We start from the raw sequence: 10,183 nt of genomic DNA on the forward strand, positions 1-10,183 counted from the left end.
AATCCCATAAACAAACAAGCAAATCCATTACGCATCTTGATTAAAAAAAAATCCTCTTATTATTTTTTTTAGCGAGTTTTAAACAGCGCGAGAAAAGGAAGGAACTGAGGACACACACACACACACACACATTCGCTAAAGTTACTACAGCGTCAAATTTCCAATACGCGATGATTCCCCCATGAGACCTGAGTGAATTTAACTTTCTCTTCAATACATCTGCTGCAGTGTAAAGGTGAATGAATGAAGAGACAGACAGACAGAGACAGACAGACAGACAGACAGACAGACAGACAGACATTCAGTTTTTGAGACAGGGTGGGTTATATGGTATGGGGGGTGGGGGGGACAAGAGAGGAGGCGTTAAACTAGGCCTTTCAATGGTATAAGATGTTTGTAGGCCTAGACTCAAATTTATTCTCTGCCTACAAAGAATCTTATATGTAATTCTTAGTGTTTATTTCCTTAACATTTAATTAACATTTTAATACGGTAAATGGACTCTATAAACAGTAACTGATTGAAACTATTATTATTATTATTATTAGTTTTTATTATTACGGTAACAACAAATTAACAAAGTATAAATACCATAATAATAAAGTTACTAAAATACTACTACTACTAATACTACTACTACTACTACTAATAATAATAATAATAATAATAATAATACACACACACACACACACACACACACACACACACACACACACACACACACACACACACACACACACACACACACACACACACACACACACACACACATCTTAAAATCTGCACCGTCATGAACATAGAAAGTCACAAATGTCACGTAATGTTATGGAAGATGTATGACACGTTGTAGTATAAGTAACATTATTCAATAGCTACGAGGAAACCATCTGATGTTACTTTACTAATGTTCCTTTTCGACATCAACAAACCCTCCATTACATATATACAAACTCCACATCTGTTACTTACATCTGCCTCACCAAATGATGACGTAGAAACAAAATCTCATAAAGTTTTTCCTTGGGAGCCAAAATTAACTTGGGTCTCCAATTCGAACTTTTCCAAAACAGAGTCTCACAAATTTGGTTGAATATCTGTGAATTATTTTCGTATTCTGTTTCATGGCGTAGGAGGGAGGGGGGAAGAGGAGGTGAGAGGAAGAAGAAGATGAAGGAGGGGGGAGAGGGAGGAGGGAGAGGAGGAGGGGGAAGAGGATTCGTGTCGTGCGTGAGGCAGGGATTTCTAGCGTGAGTTCTGACAGCCAGCCGCTGCTCGCATGCGTGGTGGGTCGGAGAGTTGACAGCCGTGCGTTGATGGCTCCTGACAAGACTCATATCTACAGCAACGAGATCAATGCTGTGTGTGTGTGTGTGTGTGTGTGTGTGTGTGTGTGTGTGTGTGTGTGTACGCCTCACTTTACAGACATCCGGGACAACATTTCCGGATCATGGTGAATAATGACAGAGTGAACGACTGTCACACGTCCCTGTTGTGTCTGTCTGTCTGTCAGTGGTAGGGTGGTGAGGAGTGAACCCTTTGCTTAACTAGAATTTAAAAAGAAAGTTTATTCATTCATTCCCACTCCTCCTCCTCCTCCTCTTCCTCCACTCCCAGGTCCTGACACTCTCCCCAGGTCCTGACCTCCCCCCTCCCCAGGTCCACTCCCCACTCCCCCAGGTCCTGTCCTTCCCCAGGTCCTGACACTCCCCCCTGTCCCCAGGTCTTGCACTCCCCCCCACTCCCCAGGTCCTGACACTCCCCCCCCCCAGGTCCTGACACTCCCCACTCCCCCAGGTCCTGACACCCCCACTCCCCAGGTCCTGACACCTCCCCAGGTCCTGCACTCCCCCACTCCCCAGGTCCTGACACTCCCCCTCCCCCAGGTCCTGACACTCCCCTCCCCCCCCACTCCCCAGGTCCTGACACCCACTCCCCAGGTCCTGACACTCCCCCACTCCCCAGGTCCTGCCTCCCCCTCCCCCAGGTCCTGGTCCCAGGACACCCCCCACTCCCCAGGTCCTGACACCTCCCTCCCCAGGTCACACTCCCCACCCCCAGGTCCTGACACTCCTCCACTCCCCAGGTCCTGACACTCCCCCCACTCCCCAGGTCCTGACACTCCCCTACTCCCCAGGTCCTGACACTCCCTAAAGTATGTCTTCATTAGTTCTTCTGAAATTGTGTTCATCAGTAAAGTCGACCAAACAAAAGGACAACAGGAAACCGCCCTGAATGAGCACACAGTCGTCAGTACACTGCTCTGCCGCGGTGATGGAGTGTGGGAGTTTGTTGTTCTCGCTTCCGGGCTAGTGAGTGACCCCCCCCCTCCCCACCCCCCTCTCACCCCTCCTCCTTCAGTGGGTTAATGTGTTTAGTGTTAGGTGGAATGTCTTAGTGTTAATAAGGTGGAATGTCTAGTGTTAATAAGGTGGAATGTCTAGTGTTAGTTAGGTGGAATATCTAGTATAATCTTGTATTTTGTTTATATTCGTAATGTTTCGGTTTGTTAAGAGTTGAGAAGCTTTCCTTAGGGTATGAAGCTTCATGGAGCTTCGAATATGTCTCTCAAGTGTGTGAACTAATATAGTGTTTAACCCCCAGGGAAGAGTGAGAATGAGTGGACCGAGCCCTGAGCCCTGTCTGTGGTGCTCAGTAGTCGTGACCGAGGTATGGGTGACTTTAAAATGGTCATTATCACAATGCTGATACAGTACAGCAGGTGGTCTGTCCCCAAACTTTTACCTGGAGTCATAATGAAGATGAGGAGGTGACAGGTGCCAGTGTAGTGAATGCCTCTTTGGTAGGTGGTTTATGGTGGCACTGGTGTCCAGGGAGCCATTGTCACGTGGTGTTTAGCTGGAATTTTATTATGGTGTTCGTTGTTGGACTTCGTTTTTTTTTTTTTTTATACAGGGACTAGCCCACCCGGGCACAGATCACTGACCCGCATCGGGGCCTGGGCGGCGAAAATGTGATAATAATGACAATAATAATAATAATAATTAGTTCATAGTAAATAACATTTATATTAAAAAATACAAAATTTAAATTAAAATAAATTAATAATAATAATAATAATAATAATAATAATAATAATAATAATATTATTATTATTATTATTATTATTATTATTATTATTATTATCATTATTATTAAAGAACCATAAAGAAATAAACAAAATAAAAAATATCAAAAGTGAGAAACAATATATGTATGTTGTGTTGTCAATAGTAAGAGAAACAATCGAGACCCTGCAATTGTGTGTAAATGAGACAGAAAGTCAGATCAGCAACCTGGGACTTGGTCACAATTTTCGTGATGCCATATGGCAGCAGGGTCTACCATTAGACAACAATTATGCTTCTGCCTACTACCTGTGTTCATACGTGAATTATTATTATTACTATTATTATTATTATTATTATTATTATTATTATTATTATTATTATTATTATTATTATTATTATTATTATTACATAAAGTACAAATTGACTGACAAAATCACACAACTATAACACAGGATATGACGAGTGTTATCCGTAGACTTACATACATACCACTGATAAGCTAGACAGAGACAGACAGACACACAGACACACAGGCAGATAGATAGATAGACAGATAGAGAGATAGATAGATAGATAGAAAGTTATATAGATAGATAAAATCAGACAGACAGACAGACAGATAAATACACTAAGTTCCTACGAGTTTACATAGACAGTGTCGGTGTACAAACAATGGCAAATAATAAGACAATTCGACCAAGTCCTTAATCACGGGGTCGTAAGTCGCCTCGTTCTTGCGGCTCTTAAATGACGTCACTTACAGTAGTTAAGGCCACATGTGTGGAAGGCTAACGAGTGGTTATGTTCTCATGGTAATTCAACCTAGTAAGATGTTTTTGAGAGAGAGAGAGAGAGAGAGAGAGAGAGAGAGAGAGAGAGAGAGAGAGAGAGAGAGAGAGAGAGAGAGAGAGAGAGAGAGAGAGAGAGTGTAGGTATGTATGTATCTATGTGTGTGTGTGTGTGTACGTGTGTGTGTGTGTAAAGACAGAGGTTGGTCACACGCCAAGTTATGACTGCAAATCTTCCTCCGCCAGATCAAAAGCGAGCCATCTAAGGAAGGCAGGGAGGGGAGAGATGGGTAGAAAGGGAGGTGGAAGGAGGGAGGAGAGGGGAGATAGGTAGGTGGGTGGAGGGAAAAGAGGAAGGAGGGGAGGAGAGTAGGGAAGAGGAGAGAGAGAGAGAGAGAGAGAGAGAGAGAGAGAGAGAGAGAGAGAGAGAGAGAGAGAGAGAGAGAGAGAGAGAGAGACTACGGGACGTTGAGTGCACGTGTACCTACTGGCGGGTGGTGGTGATGGTGGTTGTTATGGTGTGGCAGACTAGTTGACGGCGACGCGAGTGGGTAGAGAAGACCAGAGGAGTAGGGGGGAGAAGGAGGGGAGAGGATACCAAAGACACCTCCCACCCACCCACCCGCCCAGTACACATGCACCCACCACCACACATTACTATATATATGTCAACATTATCACTTAACCAAAACAACCAACCGGACGTCTCAGAAATGCAACCTCATTCATATTACACAACAACGAAGGATTACTGTTCTGGGAAAGACTCGGTGGTAGTAGTAGTAGTAGCAGTAGTAGTAGTAGCAGTAGTAGTAGTGTCATTATTATTATTATTAATTTCGATAAATTACTCGTTCAATAATTTACTGTAACCTTAACTCCTATAAATACTAATCAAAACCAAACACAACCAACAACTGGACAACTGAACCATCGTGGCGTCGTAGTGAATCAATCATAGTTACGTTCGAAATAGTATTATCCCAGGAAGTGAGACAGCAGTAGAATGAAGTTTCTGATGGCCTTTACGAGGAGAATTGAAACGTATGAATCTTTTATTTCTTTATTTATTTATTTATTGGAGAATCTGTCTTGGTGTCGTAACTCGAGTGAACCAGTTTATGTTCGTTTGATTATCTCTAGTTACCTGAGAAGTTTAGGTTAGGTAAGGGACCAGGGCAACTAAACCACTTGTACTGAATGATTTACTCTAATGAAAGACGAGGAGAAGGAGAAGAAGAAAGAAGAAAGAAGAAAGAAGAAAGAAGAAGAAGAAGAAGAAGAAGAAGAAGAAGAAGAACAAGAAGAACAAGAAGAACAAGAAGAAGAAGAAGAAGAAGAAAGAGGAAGAGGAGGAGGAGGACATCACGTGGTGTAGGAGACATTTACCCTCAGACCAGATCACTGAGGGAGATACAACACGACACGACACGACACTTCCCGACAGACGATTCTTAGAACTTCACAAGATAATTTTTTTCCTCGAAAATAAGTAGTCACCCTAAACGCACTCGTAAACCCGGTCACAAAATTGGATTCACAGAGGATCGTAAGTGGTGATGAGGATCGTAAGTGGTGATGAGGATGGTCAGTGGTGATGAGGATGGTCAGTGGTGATGAGGATGGTCAGTGGTGATGAGGATCGTAAGTGGTGATGAGGATCGTAAGTGGTGATGAGGATCGTAAGATTAATTTTCCTCATAACTGGTGATGTAATACAGACGACGTAGTTGACTGACCCAATCGTTTAACCTCGACACAAAGAGACAGAGAGAGAGAGAGAGATTGTTAAGGAATTGTACGCCAACATCTATTTTTTTCAGGAGCATTATGAAAATAAGTAACCCCACCAGGTTAGGTTAGGTTAGGTTAGGTTAGGTTAGGTTAGGTTAGGTTAGGTTAGGGATGAGGGTAGGGGTTGGGGAGAGGGTAGGGGAAGGAGTAGGAGTAAGAGTTGAGGGTAAGAGTACTGGGTCCTAGCCGCCCGTCCCCCCATCCCGGTCCACCAGTACTCACGTCCCAGTAATCTCTACCCATGAACCGGTCAATAGTCTAAATACTGTCTATGTTATTGTAATGGTATCTCTTCCCCTCACACACACACACACACACACACACACACACACACACACCATCCTTGACCACCGGAGAGTCAAGACCTATTCAGGCCCCCCTCGGTCATGTCGGCCAATTCTTCAAGTCCCTCTCCCCGACCCATCCTCACAACCGGGATATCAACAGAATCAAAAGTGACAATTTCGTTTCGGAAAGAAGTGAGGTCAGTGTTGAACAGTAATAAACAGTGTTTAAGCCAGTGAATTCAGCACTTGTAGACAGTACTAGTAAAAGCCGGGACCCACCAGTGAGATAAACACCCCTGGGAACCATCCTCTGACCAGGAGGTGTTAATTAGTCTGCCCTGGGAACAACAGGGGGCCAACTTTACACCTGATTACGAGATAACACAACACCACCCAGCAGAGAGTGAGGTACTGTGACGCCACCCGAGAGAGTCACTATACCACGTGAACACCACACCACCCGGTGTCCCCATGACCACGTGAAGTCCTTCACGTGTAGGTTACATGAACGGATAAATTAAATCTCGAGACTAAAGAATAAACATAAACCTTAATAAACAACTAATATGTGCACTTTAAATAAACCATAAACTACTTTATAACATCACAATTGATTGCCCTTTACACACAATAAGTAATAATAGAGCAGCACTGAATATATAATACTTAAATAAACCCAATTTGATAAGGTATCCATCACTGACAAACAGAGACGTCTCTCACTTCCAAGGCCCACCAGTAACTGACAAAACCCCATATCCCGGGGGCCTACAAGCCTAAAAGCACTAATATTAAACTACTCCAACATTAAGCTGCAAAAACAGTTAAAGATACACTCAGGGAAAACAATTATGTATCAAGTACCAGCCCTGCTCACATATAATTATCAAAAATATTTTACATACATAAGTTGAAGGTAACGAACATAAAAAAATGCACTATCCACAAGGCAATGCACTACTGTGCATTATGCCATGCATAACAACTACAAAACTACTACATCATCTTCACTATAACTCTACATCTTCACTACAACACTACATCTTCACTATAACTACATCTTCACTACAACACTACATATTCACTATAACTACATCTTCACTACAACACTACTACATCATCTTCACTATAACACTACAACATCATCATCACTATAACTACATCTTCACTACAACACTACATATTCACTATAACTACATCTTCACTATAACACTACTACATCATCTTCACTATAACACTACAACATCATCTTCACTATAACTACATCTTCACTATAACACTACTACATCATCTTCACTATAACACTACTACATCATCTTCACTATAACACTACAACATCATCTTCACTATAACTACATCTTCACTATAACACTACTACATCATCTTCACTACAACACTACTACATCATCTTCACTATAACTACATCTTCACTACAACACTACTACATCATCTTCACTACAACACTACTACATCATCTTCACTATAACTATATCTTCACTACAACACTACTACATCATCTTCACTATAACTATATCTTCACTACAACACTACTACATCATCTTCACTATAACTACATCTTCACTATAACACTACTACATCATCTTCACTACAACACTACTACATCATCTTCACTATAACTATATCTTCACTACAACACTACTACATCATCTTCACTATAACTACATCTTCACTATAACACTACTACATCATCTTCACTATAACACTACAACATCATCTTCACTATAACTACATCTTCACTATAACACTACTACATCATCTTCACTACAACACTACTACATCATCTTCACTATAACTACATCTTCACTACAACACTACTACATCATCTTCACTACAACACTACTACATCATCTTCACTATAACTATATCTTCACTACAACACTACTACATCATCTTCACTACACCACTACATCTTCACTGTAACACTATTAGATGTTCACTATAACATTAGTATAACGTCACAAAACTTCATAACCAGGTTGGAATTTTTGTTCAATGTGCAATTGTGAATTCTAGTGGTAGGTCAGTCTTATCACTAAAACAATTTGTGATTTTCAAAATGGCCTGTTCTACACAGCAACACGACCAGACCCGGGGCCCAGAGCCTACCATTCAGAAGTTCTCGTCTGAAGACGTAAATAATATTATGGCCAAGAAAACTTTTACGCTTCTGGGCACCGGCACGGCTGGGCGATGCTGGCGCCTCACTGGAGATCAGACAGATCTTGTCTTAAAGCAATTTACCGGTAAAAACAATTTGAAAGACCTCACCAAGGAGGTAAAATACTTACACACCTGTCAAGGCCTTGAAGGTGTCCAAAAGCCAGTTGGCGTTAACATTCCTCAAAGGTATTTGTTTACAAAATATAGTGGTCTAGGTCTCTGCAATTACGCCAGAAAGTATGGCTTCACCGTCGAAGTGATAGACCAAATCATGCTGGCACTCTGTAAAGTCGTACAGAGACTCCTTACTCGAGGGATCGCACACAATGATATAAAACCCGACAATATCTGCCTTCACACCGGGGACGACGGGCACCACGTGACCCTCATCGACTTCGGGATGGCTACACTCGTCAATCATCCACTATACATGACACCAATTCCCGCTGATATCCAGAAGCAGGTGGAACGGATGGCACCGGAGGTTCTGAACGGGGAAAATATTACCACCACCAGCGACATCTACAGCTTAGGAAAACTATTTCAGAAGTTGGTCCATACTGGGGAGTTCCCTGAAGAAGTCGTCCAGTGGGTGCACTCAGCCCAAAACAGGGACCCCATCTGCCGCCCCAGCCTCCAGAGCTTAATAGACATTCTTGAGCCCAAATTATCCCAGTGAAAAGTTTCCCAGTCAGAACTCACCCAGTCAGAACCCTCCCAGTCAGAACTCACCCAGTCAGAACTCACCCAGTCAGAACCCTCCCAGTCAGAACCCTCCCAGTCAGAACCCTCCCAACCAAAAGAGTCAAAAAGGACATCAAAATCGTCTTCTAAGGAAATAAAAAATATATAAAAAAAAGAACGTCGATCAACCAAAATAAAAGGATTTTTAGTTGATAATCTGACCATTAAAATTTATTATTATTATTATTATTATTATTATTATTATTATTATTAATAGTACCTTTATCATCATTATTATTATTATCTTTATTATTACTAATAAATAAATTATTATTACTGGTATTATTATCATCATCATCATCATCATTATTCCTCTACGCGGACCCATCTCTCTCCCTGATAAGTATCCAGCTTTTAAGATACATACCTGTCTTCGTGTTGGTGTTTGTTGTGGACGACAGGTAGGCTAATTTGCTCACCTGAGAGACATTATGTAAACAATACCCCCGGAGGTATTTAGGTTAGGTTAGGTTAGGTTAGGTTAGGTTAGGTTAGGTTAGGTTAGGTTAGGTTAGGTTAGGTTAGGTTAGGTTAGGTTAGGGAATATAAATGGTGTACTGTTTTTTTTTTACTCACTCTCACTGTATCATTGTGAGTACTTTACAAACATGGAGTACTTCTGTATGAATGTGTGTGTGTGTGTGTGTGTGTGTGTGTGTGTGTGTGTGTCAACGTGAGCGTGTTTGCCAGACAGGGAGTGCGTGTGTACAAGAAGGCTTCATCTCCACAGAGCTTCGTGTCAACATAGGTCCCACCACCCCTTCCTACAGAGAGCCAAACCAATAAATATATTTCCTCAACTAACCAAACTTGTGGTGAGAGAGAGAGGGAGGATAATGTTGGCGGAAGAGAAAACAAATGAGAATAATCAGAATGAGACAGAGAGAGATAGAAAGAGAGGATAAACAAGGAGAAGAACTCTCTCTCTCTCTCAGTAGCTGGTAAGTAATACAAGGGAGACGCCCCGGAAAATGACCCGTTAGTAAACAAACATCTTTCTTCTCTACAGTATCCGGCAGTCAGCCATCCACATCTTGGAACCGGCTATTTAACCACAAGACTCTCTGGTGCCGGTTGGGTATAAATTTGCCGGTGGTACATCTCTACAGTATCCGTGAGGGGGTGGTTGAAGGGGTGAGGGGGAGCAAATACCAGCAGGCCCATCACACACCCCCATCATTACGCATACCCATCATCACGCCACACCCATCACGCCACACCCATCATCACGCCACACCATCAACCAGTCCCCCTTACAAGCAGCTAACATGACCAAGTCGACCATACCTGCCGCTTACACCTGCATAATTGATGTGGGAGG

At 42.3% G+C, this 10,183-nt stretch overlaps 1 protein-coding gene across 1 annotated transcript; it reads left to right on the forward strand.

Moving 5' to 3' along the window:
- The first annotated feature begins 8,014 nt into the window (after positions 1-8,014).
- LOC121857396 (serine/threonine-protein kinase StkP-like) lies at positions 8,015-8,797 on the forward strand. Its single transcript, XM_042353429.1, has one exon. The coding sequence runs from the start codon at positions 8,015-8,017 to the stop codon at positions 8,795-8,797; it is 783 nt and encodes a 260-aa protein (XP_042209363.1).
- Positions 8,798-10,183: the final 1,386 nt, after the last annotated feature.

This window comes from Homarus americanus, unplaced genomic scaffold, assembly GCF_018991925.1.
Source record: "Homarus americanus isolate GMGI-L3 unplaced genomic scaffold, GMGI_Hamer_2.0 scaffold43550, whole genome shotgun sequence".
In the NCBI taxonomy this organism is placed as follows: Eukaryota; Metazoa; Arthropoda; class Malacostraca; order Decapoda; family Nephropidae; genus Homarus; species Homarus americanus.